The sequence below is a fragment of the Triturus cristatus genome, chromosome 7, assembly GCF_964204655.1.
Source record: "Triturus cristatus chromosome 7, aTriCri1.1, whole genome shotgun sequence".
In the NCBI taxonomy this organism is placed as follows: domain Eukaryota; kingdom Metazoa; phylum Chordata; class Amphibia; order Caudata; family Salamandridae; genus Triturus; species Triturus cristatus.
The window spans coordinates 549,409,269-549,426,681 of record NC_140590.1 but is presented as its reverse complement, the minus strand read 5'-3'; the positions used below and the strand labels follow the sequence as shown (position 1 = coordinate 549,426,681).

The window sequence follows — 17,413 nt, the reverse complement described above, 5'->3', positions numbered from 1 at the left end:
GCCTCCCCCGCGCTTACCTGCCGTCTGAGGGCGGCAATCCTCCCCCCCACTCTTTATTTGGCCGCCGTGGGGCGGCATCTGCAGTGACTGTCAGGGCAACCAAAGGGCTATCTACGCCCCTGGATTGATTGTCTCTGTGTAATATGTGTGATGTAAAAGGTTCTGATACCTATAAAACTAATGTAATGCATATGTGAGAGAGTAGTTACGGAGACTTGAGGGGCTCTGTTGAAGGGTGGTAGTGGGGGAATCCCTGACGGAGGTGGTCATTGGGGGGCGCCAACAAACATTGTCGCACAGGGCGCCACCAGCGCTAAAGCCGGCCCTGTCCATGGTCATTATGTAATAAATCGATCAGATCGCCGAATCCACCAATCAACGCTTGATATCGCCGCAGCTACACCCGAAGCGTCCGGCGTGGAATCGAACTTGGCAATCAAGTGCCCGTCCCCGCTTCACCAATCAGGTGGCTGAAGAAGCCACTCGGCAAACGTATCCCTGCCTCTCGAACCAGATCACGAATCCTGGAACCCGTATATGGAAGCATGAGTAATAAGTCGGGTTATTATGATTTCCCTCACAAGTGAGACGTTTCAAGGCTACTTATCCAGTCGAATGACTACTGCCTCTCTCACACCCGTCTCATGCGTGCCCGGAGCTTGCCTTGCAGATCAGAGGCCTGAGGCCGGGTCACCAGTCAGGTTCCGAGGACCGTGTAGTTTAGATGACCAAATCCGCATTCACCAATCAGATTGGACTCGACTAGTCGATCATATGCTTCAAATCAGAGTCACCAATCAGAATGCTCAAGCCTAATTACCCATTCAGTGACGTTGCCTCTATAAAAGTCTGTCTCTCGGCCCTGTTCATTACTGGGTGCCTGGCTTTATGATGGCGCTATTGATCACCGTCAGTTTTTTGCTGATATTCCAGCTGATCCTGTGCACACCTGAGGTGAATGGTTGGCAGTGCTGTGCTACTTTGTAGAAAGAATGGGTGAAGTTTAGTAGATGGAGGGGTGCTTCTCTCTTGTTACAGAACTTTGTGAAATGTTTTGCATAGTGGCTGCTTTATTGGTATTGTAGGTGGAGGTTTGGCGTGTGGGGTGGGTTAAGGTGTAGTGGTGGGAATTATTTCACAGGGCGGGTCAAGCCCACTAGCGTTAGGTGTTTCGACGACATTGACCGTGTTTGTGTGATAATTGTTATAGAAACGCAGAACTCAAGCTTCCCTGGTCGTGCATGGGACGACAGTACAGTCCGAGCTTTTGTTGTGCATTCTGGGACTTGTAGTCTTGTGTATTACAATATAAACCCTGAAACTAAAAGTCTCAGAATGCCAAACTGAAACCTGGATTGAATGGGCTAGGCACGCGTAAATCTGTGAACCACGAGAGCTCTAGAAATTGGATAAGTAAAACTCGATTTTTTTTAATACAGCACCTTACGATGGAATACACCTACGCTACTTAATCTATAAAGCCTAACCAAAGAGTTGTCTCAAAGCGATCTACCCCTTTTCTTAGCGCGGTATAGTTTGGGGGGAGCAAATACAAAACATAGGGACGTCCTTGATTGTTGGTGTCATATGAATGTCTACTAAAATCATTATCGTCAGCCTAATGGCTATCGAGTGGGAAAAAAAACAGTACCTCATCTCCCAGAACGCCATGCTTGGGGACATGACTAGACAAAGGGCGTAAAGTCCATTGGCCCGGAGTAGCTGAAAGGGCCCTTTGTTGTAGTTTGTTTTGTATAGTGCCTCATAATGTGTTGTTTCTAAGCACTGTCTGTTAATAACACATTGTTCTATGATGCAATTTGATGGTACACTTGGAAGTACAGAGGACGGACTGTACCTTGCCAGCCTTTAAACGGGCGACCTGCAGAAACGCGCATGTTTCAGCAGCGAGTGTTTCATTGGCTGCTTTATCAATCCTTTTGCTTAATGAACATGGGGCGGAGGTAGCGATAGGCACCACTACTACACATTTTGCGGGTACTTGTGTGCAGCCTGTCGGGCACGCTTTGATTCACAGCAGAGGCCTTGCAGCCTCTCCTCCTTGTGAGCGAGATACTGAGAGCAGCAAGCACTCAGTCGGTCAGCTCCGGGTCTAAGAGCAGCTTACAACCAGAGGTATAGATTTGCCAAAATGGGGGGGGGGGAGGTTGGCAGTGAACATGAAGGCGACGGTAGGTATAGACTGAAACACCTTTAAAAACTGAGCTTATTTAGAGCTTGGCAAAAGGAAAGCTGTCAACCGGTGGCCCTCCTGTCACTCGGCACCTGTGGTCCCCGCTGTTTTTGGGGGGGGGGGGGGGGGCGGTGCCTGCATTGTTACTGGGGGCGGAGACTCTGCTGGCGGAAGCTCCTAACCCAGGGGTACTTGGGTGGGCTGCATGAAGCTCCAGCTGGGCCCAGTGACGGTCAGAGTGGCCCTATTGAGGGCAGGTTCCAGGCGCTGCGTTTGTGCCTGTGTTGACCAACATGGCCAGGGAACAGGTTTGTGGCCCTCGCGCAGTTCTCAGGCTGCTGAGCACTGGGCCTACTTGTACCGATACAACAAACCCCCGCTTTGAGAGGTTGTTGTCTTCGAACGAAGAAGTTTGCAAAGTGGACACTTCCAACATGGCTCCTGCTCTGCAAACGTCATTGCTGCAAAGCGGAGTTTGGCGCTAGTCAGGCAGGGATCTCTAGGTACAGCAGGTGGCCCCTACCCAGGGGAGCGAGTGGCAGCCCTTTCCTGACAGGGCAAGAGCGAGCCACCCGCAAGGACGAAGTAAGGTCAAAGTCTCAATCAAATGTAATAAAATGCAGCCGGCTAAAGTGTTCTAGAAAGTGTTTTAAAATGGAAAAAATCGTCATAAAATGTTATGTATTTTAATATCTTTTTGAGGTAAGCAGAAGAAACTAAATGAAAATTAACCCAAGGAAGAAAAGAAACTAAAATTAACCCAAGGAAGAAAAAAATCAAGATCTGAGGAAGAAACCTTTTCAATGGAGTTGACATCCGCCAAGAAACTACGACGCTGCGCACTTTTAGTAAACCTTTGTCCAAATGACGCAATGCAAGCCACCGCTGTCTTAAAGTTCTGCATGTGCAGTACTACATTGTGGGGGAAGCACCATTGCAAGCTTTAGTCCACGTGCCTGAGTTGTGAAGAGACAAAGTAACGGCACTCTGTGGGAAATTGGACTGAGGTACCGGCTCAATACTTGTGGAGAAAGGAAAGGGAAACCAGAGAGCAGGAGGTAACGGCTGAGTGAAATCAGTGGGCGACAGCAAGATAGAAGTGCTGCAAAGTGCCCCCTTTTTACCTGCTCAGCCCCAGGTTTTCCTGTTATCTGATGCAATTTTGACTGAAGTGCACTGGGTTCTGCAAACCAGGTCCCCAGTGTTCTTTCCCTAAAAGAAGGTAACTGTGCAATTATTCCCAAGTTGGCAAGACCTTTAGCACCCCTGTGAGTCCCTAATAGTACCCCTGATACCTATGGCATGTGTACTAAAGAGGGTCCTTAAGGGCTGCAGCCTGTATAGTGCCACCCACCATCAAACTTGTGCAGACTGCTATTGCAGGCTTCATGAAATGTTGCAGACTTATCAAAACCGGACATGTTACACACCCTATGTACCATGCGCACATACACTGCATGGGATATATGTAAATCGCCCATACAGCCCTAAGACTGGGTGCATTATTACATGTGAGGACATATCTGCTTGGGCAGGTATGCCCGTGTGCTGTCTAATTCAGTTGCTAGCTAGTACAGGTGAACAGGAAAGCCACCTTAAGTATATGTACTGGGCAGTGGTCATTACGAGTTTCCCAACTATATGATGGCTTCACTGAAATTTATGGTGTTTGGTATCAAGCACCTTGTTTTTATAAATCAGTACTGAATCCAGTAGTGGTTTTCTTAAAACATGCCCCCAGAGGGCATCTTTCAGGTGACCCTTAAACCTACCAGGCTCTTAGTGTGCTGGCTGACTGATCTCATCCAGCCTGCCACCACAGACCTGTTTCAGACCCTGCTCCGGAGGAAGGAGTTCTCACCTCCTCCAGCTGGATGGCTAGTGAATCTGCATACCAAGGGCAAGGTCTTCAAAGCCTCTGCAGTCTTCAATATGCAACCTTGGAGATGCCACCTCTTGCCCGGGGCCCATTTGGCACCAGGACCCATTTGGCACCAGGACAGGTGGGAAATTAGCTATGCCAGGAGGCATGGAGCACTACTAGGCCAGTCACACCCCTAAGGTGGTCTGTCTGAGGTGTTCCACAAAGAAGGGTTCCACCATTTTGATGGAAATAGGAATTCTGGGACAGGGTTATATCCACTCCCAATAAGTAGGGTTTACCTACTCTGTGGAGTGACCCCAAGGGTAAGTAGCTCATTGGCTACTACCTTTTTGCTCTCCTTAACACTCCTAAATTGAGTATTTAGGTGGCCCTTTGACACCAGGAACTCAGATTTGACTGATCGAAAAAGGAAGAGAACAAAGCCAAAGAAGCAAGAACTTCAGACTGCTGGTACTCTTGTGCCAAACCCTACCTGCTCCTGTCCTGACAGTTGAGACAACCCGACTCATTCTGCAGCTGTGCAGCCTTCAATAGTCTTGGAGGGTCTGCAGCGGTTAGCATCTCCTTTGAAGTGAAGGAGCCATTTCCCTGCAGGCACCAACCGCAATCGCTGGTTCACCGTTCTGCTGTTCACCAGGTTCACTGACACAGCAGCCTTCCAGGAAGATGTTATTGTGTTCCAAGAGGTCAGATCCATCACCCCACTAAGCGAGATGATGCCAGGACCAACTGGAGCTGCCCTGCACCAATACCCAGGGTACTGGACCCATTGCAGCATCCAAAGCTTGTTTGAGTCCAATCACACTCTAACGCTACAGAGACCGAGCAGCTGACAAGAGACGTCTGCATCAGAGTGGCCCAGCTGTCCTGATTTGTGCCCCTTTGCCGGTCTAACCAAGTGCGTGGGGGCCTTTGACGCACGGGCACCAGCCGATCAAAACTCTCTGCACCAAAGCTACCCAACCTGGGTCCACGACAAGACTGAGCTCTCCTGCTCCCAGCACTCCCACAAACTGAGCTCCTAGACTTGTCCTCAAGTCCCTCTCTGCAGCCTTTTTATGGGTGCATTCTCCCTCCCCACCCCCCCTGCCTTAGGTGTAGCGTGCAAGGCTACCAACCTGCCCTGCACTTCTGCACCTGGACACCCCAGGGCAGGTATACTGTAACTGCTGGTGGTACTTTGGACCTTGGCCCCCTAGCACTTTAAGTCCTAAAGGGGACCCCTGAAAATCATTTGCAAATGCCTGTATGCAGTATATGCTCTGTTCTCCATAGGAAAGCATTACCACGTAAAAACGCATTTAAGCGGTATTCTTACTTGCAAAAATTACTATGACCAATTTGTTCTCCTGGACCGCAATCTGCTGAGGTAGAGAGCCCATGTCGTGCTATGATTTGTTTAGTTTTCTCTTTTTCTGCCACTTACAATAATTTTGCCCTTGAGGACTACAGGGAGTAAAGTGGCATGAAAATGGAATGCACCCTGGCGTGGGATATTTTAAGAGGTCAATACTGGTGGGATGGGTGATGGCACCTGCACGGGTCTGGCATTACTGGACTTGCATTCCTGTTTGAAGCGAATTGATTAGTGATGGGCATCAAGGCTATAACTACCAGAATGCAATAACTTAAAAGGAAGATCTGAGCGTTGCCTTCTTAAACAGTTGTACGGTAAACTTAATGGTAAGCCTGGCTTCGCTAGTGGTCCAATACAAGCCCTGGAGTGGGCCTTTAACAGTAACTTGATAAGGATTCAGTGAGTGTAACTAGAAGCACTGCTGTAATTCTTCTAGGCACGAAGCTAGTAGATGGGTCTTCCACAAGCAGTGGGGGCCCTCTTTTCACCAGAGACCAATGTGAAGCTCTTGGGTAAGCCTCTTTAGTCCACTTCCTGGCATTCCAAGCCCTGTTCCTGGCAGACTTTATCTGGGGGGAGGGTGGCACTTATTATGACCATTTACCTTTACTTGGGTCCTGAGTCCCCATACTGTAATCATTAGATCACTACGTCGGGGTCTAGCTAAATTAGCCGAGCAACACTAATACCTGGTCTGGATTTGGTGTCACTGTAGCAGGTAAAGAATGAGGTGTATTTGCAAAGCCGTGCATGCCCAGGACAGTAAGAACAATGTGGCTGCAAGGTGGGGTTCAGAAGCTCTGGCACAGTGGAGGGCCCCACCCAGCATCGGAACAGCCATGGGCGCTGCAGCCTTTATTGAACATTATGCTTTTCTTCTCTAGGGTAGAACATGTAACATGACTGGCTCATGGAAGAACAGCCTGGGCTCACTCCTCCAGCTCTCTGAGGATGGACCCTCTCTTCGAGGATGCTTCTTCACAGCTGTGGAGACTCATAAGGGGGCTGCGGGCAAGAACAAGATGGGCACAGTGACTGGAATACGTAACCCTGGAGAAGACCCGACTGTAGCCTTCTCCGCCTGCTGGAGCGGGGGTATGTATGGCCAAACTATGGAATGAGTGGGGTTGTGATGGTGTGATGCTTTTTATCATTTGGTGTTAAGATACAGGACTACTTCAATCATAAGGGGAAGTCATGGCACGCATACATGAGTAGTCTGGGTTGTCCGTCCTAACTGAAAGTGGAGTGATTGGCCTGGTCTACTGGGACCACAGTTAATCCTGTAATGCTGGTCTATTCACTTCCTTTGAATGAGAGCCACATGTCCACTTGGGAGGCCCTGATTCAGTGTTGGGTGGAACTATAGTAAAGTAGTCCTTTTCTGTTGACCAGGTAGTGATGTCGAGGAGTGGTGTCAAGCTTGAGAGCCTTTCAGGTGATCCTTCGTACTCTAATACAAGAGGAGGTTGTTGATGAGACACCTAGCGGGGGTTTGGCTAATGGAGGTAGAAGGGTCTCTACTTGCTGTGGTGGGTGCTGGCCTCTAGTGCATTCAAGTTAACAAAGGGCATGAACCACAGCCCATGCCCCAGTGGGGGTGAGAGGCGGGGGGGGGGGGTTGATGTGAAGTCTTCATTGAAGTATACTTTATACACTTGTAGTTGGGTAATCCCTGCAGTTTCTAAAGCTATAACCACTAAAGTAAATCCACAAGCTGCCCGCAACGCCTCTTTAATTCTGCATCTTTAGCAGTACCTACCACCACCACATTACGCGTTTCCACAGGGCTGGCTCAAGGTGGAGGTTCATATATTGGGCTCCCTACCTGGACATCGGTTCCATTCCATTGGTAAATGTCCACTCTGCAAATAACATGGTGGAGGAATACAACCAGTGAGCCTCTTGGTTCTGCTTTGGTTCACTCTGCCTTTTCTAGGCCATAATTTAATCTGCCACACTCCCCTTCGCTCTTCCATTCTTGCATTGGCCCCTTGCATTCCAGCCCGCGTGTCAATGATTGGTCCTAGAGCACTCCCTGAGCCTTTGTAGGAGAACCCTGCTGCTGTGCTTCATTCTGCGATGAAGCATGTGTTTGTGCGCGACTTGAAAACCTGCAGCAGAATTTATGTTTTGTGAGTGCATTGATCCCGAAATGAGACCACACCAGTAATGATGAATGTTTATTTGGCAAAGAGCGTAGCTAACCACCCCAAACACGACCCGAAAAGATATGGCCTCGCTATTCGTAATGTTCCAAAGCATCCCACGCTGAAGCAATCCACAACTCATCGTAATGTTTCCCCATACTTGTAAGAGTAATGAAAGCGGAACGTTGATGAACCCCTAAAGTTTTGCAGTCACTGGGGAAACTCGAAGTGGCAGTTCTCATTTTAGCATGAAATAAGCCAACCACTAATGTACGAATTAGGTCTTCCTGGTGCCTAAACTAGTCTCCTTGAGCAACCTTTGTTTCACATTCATCGCATTCTTCCCGTTTAACACATGTTGGAGGTGGCTTGTTATCCTGATACTTTTTATACTTTTACTGAGTTAATTTGATTCTATTTTGGATATCCTTAATTTATCAAAATGGTGCGTGTTAAACATCTCTATCCAAAATGAACACCAATGGCTCGGACTGTACCTAGAAGTATAGAAGGTGTGTCTTTGGTAAATGTGCAGCGTGTTCCTGTGAGCCCAGGTCAGGAGATTTCAGTGCCTTTGTAACATCTACCTTAGTTGTTATGGGACACTCGATAAACTTTCAACCATACCTTTAACCTGTGGATGGTATAAAGTAGACTGTCGACAAACACAATCCCTTAAAGCTTTTTATGGTGGACTAATTAAACGGAACTTTGTTACTGTGGATAATGGAGGGATATTCCTCTGACGCAAATATTTTGCAAGAGCTCAATTAGCCCTAGAACATTGGAATGTTGAGATTTCAATTGAGACCATGGGGCAGCAGCGGCCTAGAAACCTACTACAGGCCCCCCGCTCTCAACTATACAATGTCCTAATACACCGCTTCTCCAAAATAGATGGATTGGAGGGGAAAACAAAAGGCAGAGCCTGTGCATTGGGGCACTCGAGACTTGACCCCCGCCCCCACTGCTCTTGCAGCTGGGTTACTGGCAAGGCTGGCATTGGCTCTGGTGGTGGTATGTGAGACCTTCCTTTTTTTTTTTTTTTTTTTTTTTTTTGCCCCTTCCCATGACTTCCTTCTACACATATTCCCTCACTACTGCCCTCCAGCAGTGCCCCTCGGCTCTCTATGGCCCCTCGCATGCAGTTCATTCGTTTTATAGTGATGCTCCTACCAGTGTAGTGTTGGAGCACTTTACATCCCACACGTTATACAGAGACAGTGAATCATGTGTGTGATGAAGTCTATCGGCATTGTTTCATAAAACTAAGGATTACTATATGTAGGAATAGCATGCCATCTATGCTAGTAGGAAGTATATTTTGTCTTTTGTCTAGAGAAGCACAAACTCAGGATTTAAAATGCACCACTTGGTTAGGGCTGGCTTTACTAATAAAGTATTTCAACCCAAACACTTTTTTTTTTTTAATTTTTTTTTTAGCACAATTAGGATAATGAAAGACGGGGGGGGTTGAGACCTAACACTGTAACCTAACCCTGCAGTTTGCATACAGCTCTTTGATAGTTCATATATGCTGCTACATTAGGATTGTAACAGAACTGCAAGTAACCAGCATCTCCTTGACCAAAAGTAACCCACTGAGCTTTCCACATGCAATGCAGTTGTGTGATCTACGTGGAACGTGTTTGCTGCAGGCATGTTAACCCATTGCGCTACAGTCTGAAACTGCCACTGGACAACTTCAACTCTCCCCAGCAGGAATATTAATCATTAGCATTTCTATGTACATTGTTGCCTGAAAACTGTTGGACACAAACGGTGCAGCACGTGCTTTTCGACCCACAAGTTGTTTTTAAACACTTCACACCCCAAACTGTGTGGCTGCACTGGTGCCACCACCCTAAAACTGGCCCTGGTCACTGGATCCTCGGGAGGAGGCAGGGGCAGCTCTGCTCCGCTCCTGGGGCTCCCTGGCTCAGCTGAACCAGGAAAAGCTGTTTTTCGGAGAACCAGGGGCTGACTTCAGCCTCCTTCTACAGCGCTTGCTGTGAATGTTCAAATGGTTAACAGCCTTGGCACTGTGGGTGGCAGGGTTTCAACCCCCTTAGTCTTCAGGAGGCCTTAGTTTTCTTTTTTTTTTTCTTTTCATTAGGACGTTCTACTCTCATGGGGCGAAATGTTCTTATACCAGCCGCTAAAGACCCGCTCCCTTGTTAGTCACTGCCTTCAAGTTGGGACTATAATGCTGAAGCAGGCAGTATAGCCCACTATAGCAGGCTATAATGCTATATTGAGGTATTTGCTGCTTCCACACAATTTTTTTTTTTTTTTTTCTCAAACCATTTGATGTAGTAATTAGAGATCGCTTGCAGCAACCAAGGCTTGTTTGTGTTAGTCAAAACATCACACTGCCAAAACGTACCTGCACATCGAGGGGGTTTTGATAGGCCAGCTCCACAAGAGCGGTCCTGCTGTGTTCATTTAGCCTCTTCTGCAGGAACACCAATAAGTGCGAGCACCTCTAACTCTCCGACCCGCCTAACAAAACACCTCTGCAGCCGAGCTACCCAGCCTGGACTCGCGTAAACTGGCAATGTCTGTCATCCGAAGACCCTCAAGAGCCAAGCTCCAGCCCCCCCCCCCCCCTCCTCTTGGGTTCTGCCGGACTGGTCCCCCAGTCCCCACCCGCAGCCTTTTTCTTGTAGGTACTCTTGCATTGACTTTAGCGTGAAGTGTTAGAGGCTCCCACTGTATAGAGCACCTCTGCACCTGGACACCCCTGGGCAGGTACACTTGAACTGATGGTGCTGTCTTGGACCTTGGCCCCTACTTGCCTTAAGTCTAGAAGAACAGTCCTGTAAGTGTACTGTTACTAGTCGTCTGACTGTTGCTCCCAATGGCTAAAATTGCTGCATTCGAAGTTTAGGCCTAAAATCTGACCATTGTGATTTTTAATTTTTTTTGTTTTGTAAAAAGCTAAAACATCGAAGTACTTGCCTGATTCTGATCTTGTCAAATTACATTTAAAACTTTTTTTTTTCTAAATTGGTCTATTTTTTGAGGTTCTCAATTGACTGTGTAAAACCAATGCTTAACGCTACCCTCTGACAAACGTAAAGTGTTCGCCCACGCTACCACATAGCATTTGGGATTATTATTCATGTAAGCCTAGAAGGGTCACCTGGACTTCCTCGTTCGGGTGCGCTACATAAAAAGCCAGCTTCCAACACTTCATTACTGTGGCCCCGACGAATCCTCTGCACCTGGCCATATTGTGGAGTTGGACTGCTGGGCCGAGCACTCGTGCATTCGAACTGTCTAAAGTGCGTGTATTTAACTCCAGTTTCCAGATAATGCATGAACTGCAGCTATCGCGATTCAAGCCGTGATTGCCGCAGTCTTCGTGCTTTGCGATCTGCAGTTCATGCATTCACGTGACGAAATGGAGTCCATTGTGTGCCTTCTTCACTGCAGCCCCATGTACTCGGCTGTGCTCTTGGCCAGTGCAGCTGTCCATGATCCAGCCCTGGACACGCTTACCTCTGTGCGCGCTCTGCACTGTGCATAGGATTATACTAAATGTGCTGTGCTCTGCACGGGTGCAAACTCTGCTGGGTAAAAACCGTAGCTGTGCCTCACTGAGGGGAACTGACCTCACTTGAGGGAGGATTCCCGATCCCTCTTTAAACTAAGTGTAGTGTTGCTGTAACCACCTGCAAGAGGGTGCCTGGCTGTTCTTGGGGCCGCTTGCATGTTATCCCAATGTGTGGACATCACACAAAGTTGGACAAAATCGGTTCATCTTCCATGAGAAATGGGTGCGCCTCCAGACAGCTTCTTTGCCCTTGCATGAGTGCCTGTACTACAACGGGGGCACACTGGAATGGGCTCCCTCATTTGCATGGGACCACCCTCCATGCAAATGAGGGAACGCTGTATTGCTTCGCATGATCTATAGTGCAGAAGGGGCCACACCAGTGTCCCTTCTCGGGGGTGCTTTGGTATTGCAGGTTACAAATACTTACATGCCTGTCACCTTGGAGCACTCCTACAGTTCCAGGGGCTGTATTTCACAAACCAATGTATTTATTTATGCTTTTGGAGTGACTAAGGCTTATGCATTTTAACTCTGAATGTCTCAGTTAAATATATTAGCGGGAGATTGCGAACCTTGGGAAGGAGTCGATCCCCGCTCACTAATGAGCGTGTTTTCTGCACTTCATGCGCGAACTCAGGTTTTTCGTGTTCTATGTATTCACGTGCAATATTCAAGACACCCATTGCCTGGCTTGATGGGATTAACCCGCAAGTGAACGGGGAAGGTGCTCCTGGCCTGTGGTGTGTTTTTTTTTTTTTTTTTTTTTTGGGAGGGTCCTGGTGGAAGTCCCCAGCCCGAGACGCCAGACACGCGGGCCCAGCCACAGATCAGCAGCGCACCCACAGTTTGTTGCAGCGACTTGTAATCCGAGGCCCACTAAAAGGGCAAGTCGCAGCTGTTCCGAGAAGAATAACTTGCACCAATTACACCCGGGCACACGGTCTGCTGCACATGCGAAACCGACCCGATGACATTATTTATTAAGCAAGCCCGCAGCTTCCCCGGGTGTAACGGCGTAAAACGTAACCTGTTCAGGGTCTCCTATTGTGCTGCTGCACGGCACGTCTGCACTCCGTTCAAGCGGAGGGTGAACTCTGGAGAGCTGCCCCAAGTGACGTCCAGGCAGCGAATGACCTTTCCACGCTAGGGTCTAGACTCCGCTGCCGCAGGCCCTTTGAAAACTTTTTTTTTTTTTATTAAAACCTTCGCCCGGCTCTTGGAACATCATACGAAAGAAAGCATAGAAACTACCGCTCTTGTACAGTCTGGACACTATCGGCTTCCATCAAGCACTCGCCACCTGACTTGCCCTACACGAAAGGAGCAGTGACTCGCTGCTTGCGTCTGGGCCACCAAACTTCCACTGGCGGCTCCTACCAGGCGGCGGCGTCCGCTCTGTCCTCTGCTGAGATCGCAGTCTGGGCCAGCGGACTGCCCTGAATTAAAGTTTGCTTGGGTTCAGTGTGTATTTACACAGATGGGTCCCAGGCCCTCGCAGCCATCGGTGTTGCCTCGAAGTGTTAAGTCCCTAATAAATTGAGTCTCTAACTTCTCTTGGTATTTAATGTTTTTCGATTTCTCCTGCGACTTATGGTAGGATATAGTCTGAAACCGTCCTTGGCCAAGGCAACGGGCTTGCACTGTGTGAGGAGCTCTGCAGAGGCCGGCTTGCAGTGGGCGAGGCTGGGCCAGAGAAGCTGGTGACATTGTGAGCCTTTTGTGGGCAGCGCCTACCAGGGCTAGAACTGTTTCTGCTGTGCAGTGTGGAACTACTTTTCAACATCACCAAAGCTATAATGTCCAGTCAGAGACCGTGTTATCATCCATAAAATGCTGTGGCGCTGCTTATCGCACGAGCACTAGCAACACGGCTAAAGCTGCCTGTTGCCAGACTTTTTAAATTCAAAGATTCCCCTCTCTCCCTTCCCCACCCCCTAATATTTCAAAAAGTCTCCTCTTTGCTTTCTCCTACCATATGTGCAACAAACCTTTATTTCACATGCCCCAACACAGACCTGGTGAGACCTAGCTTATGCGCCAGTCCCGTTGAAATCTTGATGTCCGGATGTTGGGCAGACTGGATGTGTAACTCCTATAAAGTTTCTTCCTTTGTGCAGGAGTCACTGTTCTAGCAAATTCCCGTTCTATTTAGTAGTTGCGCCTGTCCCTTCCAGAGTTGATTAAGTTCCTGTATTTTAGAACAGACAAGAGCCCCAGTATGGAGGAGCTGTGAGTGCCATGAGGTTTAGCTGCTCCCTTCTCATGTTCACTGTGGCATGCAGCCTGTCCAGTAGACCATGTTCCCACTTACTCCTCCCAAAATCCACGTTGTTGCTCTAGATGCACTTACTGTGACCATTGTTAAATGTATCTTATCATTTTACAGGTCCTTCTCTCCTCAATGGACTGGAATCGAGTCCATTGCCAGCTGGCAAATGTGCAGGATCCATGTACTGGGGTCAAGTGGCAAGTAGTGAAGTCTGTCCTGGCCTCATTACTGTTGTACCCCAGAATCTGTGGGTCCAAGGGATTGCTTTATAAAGCCTCTGGTCTAGATACAGCGGAAGCTCTCTGGATTTCCCTCTGTCACTTGCCCATTTCTTACTTCATATGTACACCAGATCTCACTTTATGGCCTCGGCCTTTCCGCTGAGTATCCTTTTGCATTGAGGTGAAATGTGGAGATCACCCTCCATCGGGATGCTGCATGCATAACATTGAAGATGTGAGCCCCCTCAGATTGTACAAACTGGGAGTAGGTATGTGGGCAGCACTGAGTCTTGGATTATTTTGTAAATTATTTCAGTGCCGCTGTTCACAATATTTCCAACTCCCCCAGGACACCTGTGGGTGGAATATTTATTCTTGCTTAAACCCAGCTGCCTTGAAGTGGGACAATACTGTTCTGCGCCCTCTCTTCTTCCCCCCCCCCCCCCCCATATGACATCCGCCATCTTTGGGGAGAGGCTGATCTGAACATTAGTTAGAATAGTCTTCTAGTGGAAGCCCAGTAGTCATTACATTTGCTACTTCAGTACCAACATTTTTTTTGATGCTTTTGAAAAAACAGGTGGAAAACATATTTTAAAGATGAGGGCACTGTCCCATCGAGAAAATATTCAAGATTTTTTATTTTTTTATTTAATGTTTACAATCCCCACCTGTAGAGGTATGATCCTTCTGGTACCAGGCCTAAGCGGTGATCCTAACACCAGCTTTTTGTCCTGGCCAAGATGTGGAAGAATGCAGATGGCCTCTACTCCAGCCGCCTGCAGATAAAGTGGACAGTAGTCCCGCCCCTGACCGCTTGTGAAGTGGTGACTACCTTCTGACCTTTGCCACCTTAAATCTTTCGTTTTGTAAATCGATAGTAACTGCCCTTTGATAGCCTCGTAGCGCTTTGGGGGGTTTGTGGGACGTATTGGAGGAAACCAGTTGCAATTAAATATTTGCAGAAACCCAGTGTGCAGAATGGGTCAACATGTCACTGGCATGATGCCAAATCTTTCAAGGAGCTAGAGTTCTGAAAGTCTGTTTGAAGAGGTGAAACTGGTCTTGTGCCTCAGATTAGAAAGTATTTTGGGACCCCACTGGAGAGGATTCATGTGCAGGGAAGGGGCTAATGGTGTGTGGTGAGGAGGTCCTGGCTGAGCTGTATGTAGGGAAGATGATCATTTGGTATCGGACTAGAACCGGTAAGAACATTGTTCTTCCATGTTGTATGTTCTTTTTGGCAGACTATTCATCTGCTCATCCTGCTTATCCCACTTCTGGGGGATGGTGACACTCCTGCTCTTGCAGCAGACACTGGAAAGTGGAACCTCTTTCTAGTTCCTGACCATATGTGAGGAGATTGGGTTGATCACCTGATTTCTGGTTAGGTGGTGGCAGTAATGCTCCAGCAGCTGGCCCTCTGTACCTGCAGAGTCCTATAGAGCATCACGAAGATGACAGACTTCACCTGTCCAGCTAGACATTGACCACAAGCTCTGACGGCCAGATGGTTTTAGTGCGTTATAAATCCAACCTTCTTGCCACCCCTTTATGTGCATTTGGCATCACTGAGGTCCTACCATCTGGGTGCCATAGTGTGATTAATAACCCATTCAGCACCATTTGGGATGAACACGCTCTTTACAAACGTATGTTATTCTGGGGTGGATATGCTGGGTATCTGCCATGCGCACATTCCACATACTATTTATAGTCTTGCCAGACGTGCAATTTTCGGTTTGTTCTGGTGTTATTGTGATGTAAAAGATGGTTACTCCTAGAACATTGGGCTTCTACTGAAGATAGGCACAGTGGTAATGCTACTGATACGAACTGCAGGAGATAAGCACTCTGTATTCCATAAAGAAGCGGAAGGGAGGGTCTCAGGGGAATTGTACAGCTGAAATAGTCTTATTTAGCTAGATAACGGTGGGTATGCTAAAAAGCCAGATTTAATGGGGGGGGGGGGTGGAAACTGGCAAAGTTGTCAATCGCAAAGACTCTTCTATATTTTGAAAGGTTGCAGAACCTTCTCTCAATGGGCCTGGGCACCATGTAACCTTAGCATGGTGGAACGATGGGTGGTGAGGTCTTCGCGTAGGTAAGGGTCTTGCTTTCTGCTTTCTTACCACAGCTCTAGCCGGAACATTGAGATGGCCTGAAGGGCTGGCACTTAGTGGCTGGGGGCGTGCATGCCCAATTTGTACGAGCCATGATGAATGGCTTGGGGGCACTTTGGTCCAGGCCGATATGTGGATGTACCTTTTCTGTTCATCAGTCCATAGAGAGGAGGTGGGTCTGGGGCAGATCTTGCTACTTTCAGCAATTAAGTGGGATGAGAGGGGGCTGTTGGCTATGCATCCTATAGTTGTGATCTATCTTGTCGCTTTCAGGTGCGGTCACTACGTGGGCCGGTCAGTGCTTCTGCAAGTCGGACCCCCCGGTTCTGAAGACCATGTGGCTCCTGAGGTCCCCTATGAGTGCGGAGGATCACTGGAAGGCCACCCGGTGAGATGCCACCTCCACATGCCTGCTTCTTGAGCTTGCATTTTTGTAGTCTGGTGCCTGTTTGTAGTAATGCTGAGGCATGATTGAGAATGTTTCTTTGCTGTTCTGCCCCGCGCTTCCTGTGCTTCTGCTGTCCTCACCCAGTCCGATCTGTGCTTTGTACACAGAAGGTGGGGGGGCTCTGAGCCGCACACAGGAGTCCAAGGTGCATCCTCATGGGTTATGTTCATGGGGGGTGTGCTCTTATGCTGCATAGCATACACTGGAACCACCTTGCTTGTGCTGGAGAATGTTGGCTAACATGTTTTTCTTTTTTTCTTGCAGCGTTGGAGAGGATGTCTTCCATCCCGTGACTAAAAGCTGGATCTGTGACTCCGATTTGGATGAACATCCATGAATTGGCCGGGAAATGTTTTTTTTTGTTGGAAAAAAAAAAACCCAATGCTAATAATAATAAATGTATGTTTGCTCTGGTCTGAAGTGTCATTGCTGCTTTGAATTACAATGGGCACCATTGAATGGTGTATGCCTGATCCAGTTCTGGGCTGCTTCCCCCAAAAATGAACCGGTTAATCTACGTCCCTGGCTGCCCTCTCACCATGAGCAGCCCTCCATCCAGTCTTCAGGGGTCCACATCACCTGCAGGGGTTTCATTTGGGTATCCCCTGTGAGATTAACGTGAATCATAGATTCTGGCTTCACCTTTGTGGCGGTTTAGTCTGTTTCAGAAAGCACGGATTACACTCCGAAATGGTCTGAATGTAGTTTCCTTCTCTAACCTGTAGTATGGTGCCATATTTAACTCTGCTCGTCCCCCTCCCTAGACTCCACCCCGTGCCCTCAACCTGAAAGAGGACCGAAGAAGTCAGCAGGAAAAGGCTGAGATGAACAGATTACCGGGGGGGGGGGGTGCAAACCCTCAGCTGACTTAAGGTCAGATGTTGGGACCCACAGACTGAGACCCTCCATCACACGAGGGTAATGTCTACAGACCTGCGCGGGTGTCCAGGTGTGAAGGAGTAGCTCTACCACCTTCACCTGGTCCAGCGCAGTCTGCTCCGCGTTGCTTGATGCTGACCGACCTGATTTGGTGTAACACTTGTGCCTGCAATTATAATCTCCCTGGGTGAAGTGCTCTATCGTCCAAGGATCATGTACTTTCTTTTCAAAACTGTATAAATTAAATATGGGCCCACCTTGTCCCAGTGATGGCCACTCAGAGGACATCCACTCACAATTGCACACTATGTACTCCAAGGCATTT

General features: G+C 48.3%; 1 protein-coding gene across 1 annotated transcript; it reads left to right on the top strand.

The window, feature by feature from the left end:
- The first annotated feature begins 831 nt into the window (after positions 1–831).
- On the top strand, positions 832–16,624 carry LOC146810083 (avidin-like). Its single transcript, XM_085614405.1, has 4 exons — positions 832–954; positions 6,321–6,531; positions 16,035–16,149; positions 16,474–16,624. The coding sequence occupies exons 1-4, from the start codon at positions 889–891 to the stop codon at positions 16,544–16,546; spliced, it is 465 nt and encodes a 154-aa protein (XP_085470531.1). The 5' UTR covers positions 832–888; the 3' UTR covers positions 16,547–16,624.
- Positions 16,625–17,413: the final 789 nt, after the last annotated feature.